General features: G+C 42.5%; 1 protein-coding gene across 1 annotated transcript in view; it reads left to right on the forward strand.

Moving 5' to 3' along the window:
- The window catches only part of nags (N-acetylglutamate synthase), a gene marked incomplete at its 3' end in the record, with an annotated part of 10417 nt that extends 8839 nt beyond the window's left edge, over positions 1-1578 (forward strand). Inside the window, exons 3-4 of the mRNA XM_020589098.1 lie at positions 1098-1229; positions 1396-1578. Coding sequence (XP_020444754.1) covers positions 1098-1229; positions 1396-1578 — 315 coding nt within the window. The remainder of the gene's footprint in view (positions 1-1097; positions 1230-1395) is intronic.
- Positions 1579-3874: the final 2296 nt, after the last annotated feature.

Raw genomic sequence — 3874 nt, forward strand, 5'->3', positions numbered from 1 at the left:
TGGCTCCAGGGTGGGGCCCCGGCTGCGCCATGCCGGGCGACGTCACGGTCCTTGATCTAAATCTATTCATAAGGGGCTTTTGAACTGCTCTTAGTCTGACCCGTCACCCAGGACCTGTTTGCCTTGGGAGACCCTACCAGGGACATATAGCCCCCGACAACATAGCTCCTAGGATCACTCGGGTACTCAAACCCCTCCACCACAATAAGGTGGCGGTTCAAGGAGGGGAATGGAGAGATATATTTGAATAATGTTCGTTTTATTGATGACTAGTATTATGAGCTTGGTTGGGATCCATGGTGGAAATGTGGAGCTCTCCAGTCAACTAGCTCGCTAACACTTATTTCACATGTTGCTAGAATGTCCACTGTAGCAGAGTTCAAAAATGATAAATCCCCAGACACTCACGGACAATTTAAGTGCCGACTGCAAGATGTGCACCTGCTTCATGCTGACACAGCCAGCCCATGGTGAAGTTATATTAGCTAGTATATTCTGGTCAGTGTACAATTTAAAATTTATGCACCACCACAGACCAATACTCACATACTGTATATTACTGCCAACTGTCTTACCTTCTATTGAACTGTACTGCAGTGTATTGTATTTCTGTTATTTAGCCTAGCAGTTTGCCTGGGAAGTATATAACTTCTGTATGTTGGTTCAGATTCCTTATGTATCTGCAGGTTCACAGAATTTAACAAGAGAAAAGTTAGTGTAGGCGACTCAGAGGGCACAGTATTAACCCACTATAAACCCTTATTGGCTAATACACCACAGTAGGAATGGATACAATAGGACTAAATGCTCTTTGATTAGACAGATTATATTGGCACCCTTAAAGACTTGAGACTTGACTAGGGCTTGCAGTTTATGACTTGTGGACATCTCTGGTGGGAACTGAAGCCTGTTTACACACTCACATTGTGGGGACCTGGTCTTCCTCATGTGGATCAACCATGTAAATCATTACATTTTAGAGTCATTCAGGTTAGAGCAGGTTAAGGTTAGGTCAGGGTAAGAGACCATGGAATGCATTATGTCAGTCAGTGTCCTCACAAAGAAAGCTGTACAAATATTTGTGTGTGTGTGTGCAGGTACAGCTCACTGGATGAGATTGATGTGGAGCGTCTTCTGGCTCTTATCAACAAGTCGTTTGATGCAACTCTGAAGCCAGACTACATTGACTCTCTGAAAGGACGGCTGCACTACATCTACCTCTCTGAAAGGTGTGTGCAACTGTTCCAGGAAAAATCTGTCCAATTGTCTTAAATTCATACCCACATGAGGACATATAAATCCCTATCAGAGTTAGTAGTGTAACCTACATCCTCTGTTTCTTAAAAGCCCCTTGAACGTCTTTCTTAAAGATTTTTCACGGTTCTATCCCTGCAGCTACAGCGCAGCAGCCATTATCACCATGGAACCAGTGAACAATGGCACTGCTTACCTTGACAAGTTAGTGGTGAGCAGCAGTAAACAGGGTCAGGGCACTGGTCACATCCTGTGGGAGTGTATCAGACAGGACCTGGACAAACTGTTCTGGAGGTCCAAAACCACAAACAGGATCAAGCCTTGGTAAGACACCCACACCATTTGTAATTTTCATCCACCCCTGTGGAGCCAGAACAGAGTGCCTTGACTGAGATGAACGGCCACAGGGTCCTCAGAGCAGTGGGATCAATAAACATAAAGAGGCAGATGAGCATGTCCATGTCCAACTCAAAGTAATGTCTAGTAAGAAAGATACTGCCACACCCACTGATTAATTGTGAAAATAATACAACACAGGTGAAGTCACAACATTGCTAACAAACACCTATTCAGAGGAGAATCTACTTAACTACCTCAAGGTAACGTCTCCCCAGGTTCAGATGCATCACATTTATGGTCCTTAAAAAACTGTAAATGGCAGGGATGGGACAGTATATCAGCATTCAGTATATCGCAATACCAGAACATTACAATTTGTATTGTTTTGTCTAGCAATATACTGTATATCGTGTTGTCTGCATATACCAGTGACTTCATATTTTTTGTAAATAAGATAGCCTAACCGAATGTATGTCAATATATCTGGATGTTCTTTATATAATCAAATCATTGCTAGAAAACGGGAAAAAAGAGCCCATTGGTAAAAGGTAGTCTAAGATCTCCAACTGATATTTTCTTGACCTTCAAGTTTGCTTTGGTCGTCTCTGTGGTGTTTGGTGCCCATTGCAGAGTGTAGGGTGAACAGGTGGAGGGAAAGTGCAAACAGAATCCAGGTTCTTTCAAATGAAGCAATGCAAAGCTTATTTGGTATTTTGGTGGAAACTGGGGAACCTTGACTGTGGGAACAGACACCTTAGACCCATGTCTGTTTGTGGCGCTCAGTGCCCACTTTGTTGATTTTTTTTTCACAAGTACAAAGTGTATATATACAGTATGCTGTATGCATATACTTTTACACTGAGAAATTGCACAACATTAATTTTAATTTATCATTTTTCAGCATCAGTAGACATCAGTAAATAAGTCAGCATTAGTGGTGCAAAGATAAACTGGTACAAATTGGGAAATTGGCAACAAGGGTCACATTCATGGCTGCATTGGTTGAAAACCACAAATTCGATTCAAATTTGTGTGAAAAACTGTCTAAAATCCATATAGACCTCCTAAATCAATCTTTGGCAAACTTTTTGTTACGTCTTGCTGTGCTGTGCTCTAGTTTCTTCTTCAAACATACCTCTTCCTTAATAATGCAGGTCCAGGAGAAACACCACGCATAGTACAAACACCTGCAGGAGCAAATGGTACTAGTGTTAGCAGCTACCTCAGAGTGCAGAACATGCAGCGCTTCCGCTGAGTAGCCTATACCGGCAGTACCACTGACCTTGCAAGTAGAAATGGTACAAAGGCAACACTTTCTGATGGAAAGGGTATAGTTACCTATGAGAGCAGTCAGTTTGAGGGAAGCAACAGTGCTAGTGTTGATAGCAGCTAACACATGTAGAACTTGTGTCGAGTATATAGGGAGGAGCAAAGGGGCTTTCAGATAGGAGGTGGTGGGCCTTGCGCTCTGTTATCTACCCCATTCATTTCTGTGTGTTGCATGGTGTAAGAAGGCTGTACTAAAGTTAAAAAAAGTTCAACTTGGGTGCAATGCTCTGTGACGTCATCTTGACACGTCCAATTGAAGAGAACCTGACAGACCACAAAGAAAATGGAGGAGAATCTGATTTTGGTGAACCCACACATTCTTCTTCTTTGCTGCAGCTCGTCTCCTCCTCCTCATCAATGCAACTAACGCCAGAGCTTTTTGTAGACGTGTAGATAAATACATCGTACATCCAAGTCCGTAGCTCAGAAAAGTAGTTAATATCTGCTAACCACCTCGTGAAAATCTTTTTGGTTGCCTACCAACTGGCGCCCAATATGTGCGTGATTTGCGCATATGGGCCCTCCTCCCAGCGTGCAGCACATACCACATCCTATCTGAAAGCCCTTTAACACGAACCTCACTTGTACTGATGTTATGAAGGTGACACATTATTGAAGCGATGAAAACAGGACAGTTTGCTGCGAGGGCAGTCAGCTTGAGGCGAGTAATAGTGCTAGTGTTGTTAGCAGCTACCTTCAGAGCACATCAGCTGATAATTCCACCCAGTTGACTTAAAGTCAATAACTGAAGATATAAGCTATTTAATTTGCAAGGACATCTGCCTATTTTGTTGAAAATGTGGGATTTGGACAACAACAGTGACTCTGAAGCTGAGGCGCACAATAACAAGTCAGCAGGATTGTTTACTATTGTTAAAAAGAGTAGATGTCATGTTTTATCTCTTTGGCTTTTGCTGTTTGAAACACAAAACTGCTTTGAGGAAACACTAAA

Source organism: Monopterus albus, unplaced genomic scaffold, assembly GCF_001952655.1.
Source record: "Monopterus albus unplaced genomic scaffold, M_albus_1.0 scaffold862.1, whole genome shotgun sequence".
In the NCBI taxonomy this organism is placed as follows: Eukaryota; Metazoa; Chordata; class Actinopteri; order Synbranchiformes; family Synbranchidae; genus Monopterus; species Monopterus albus.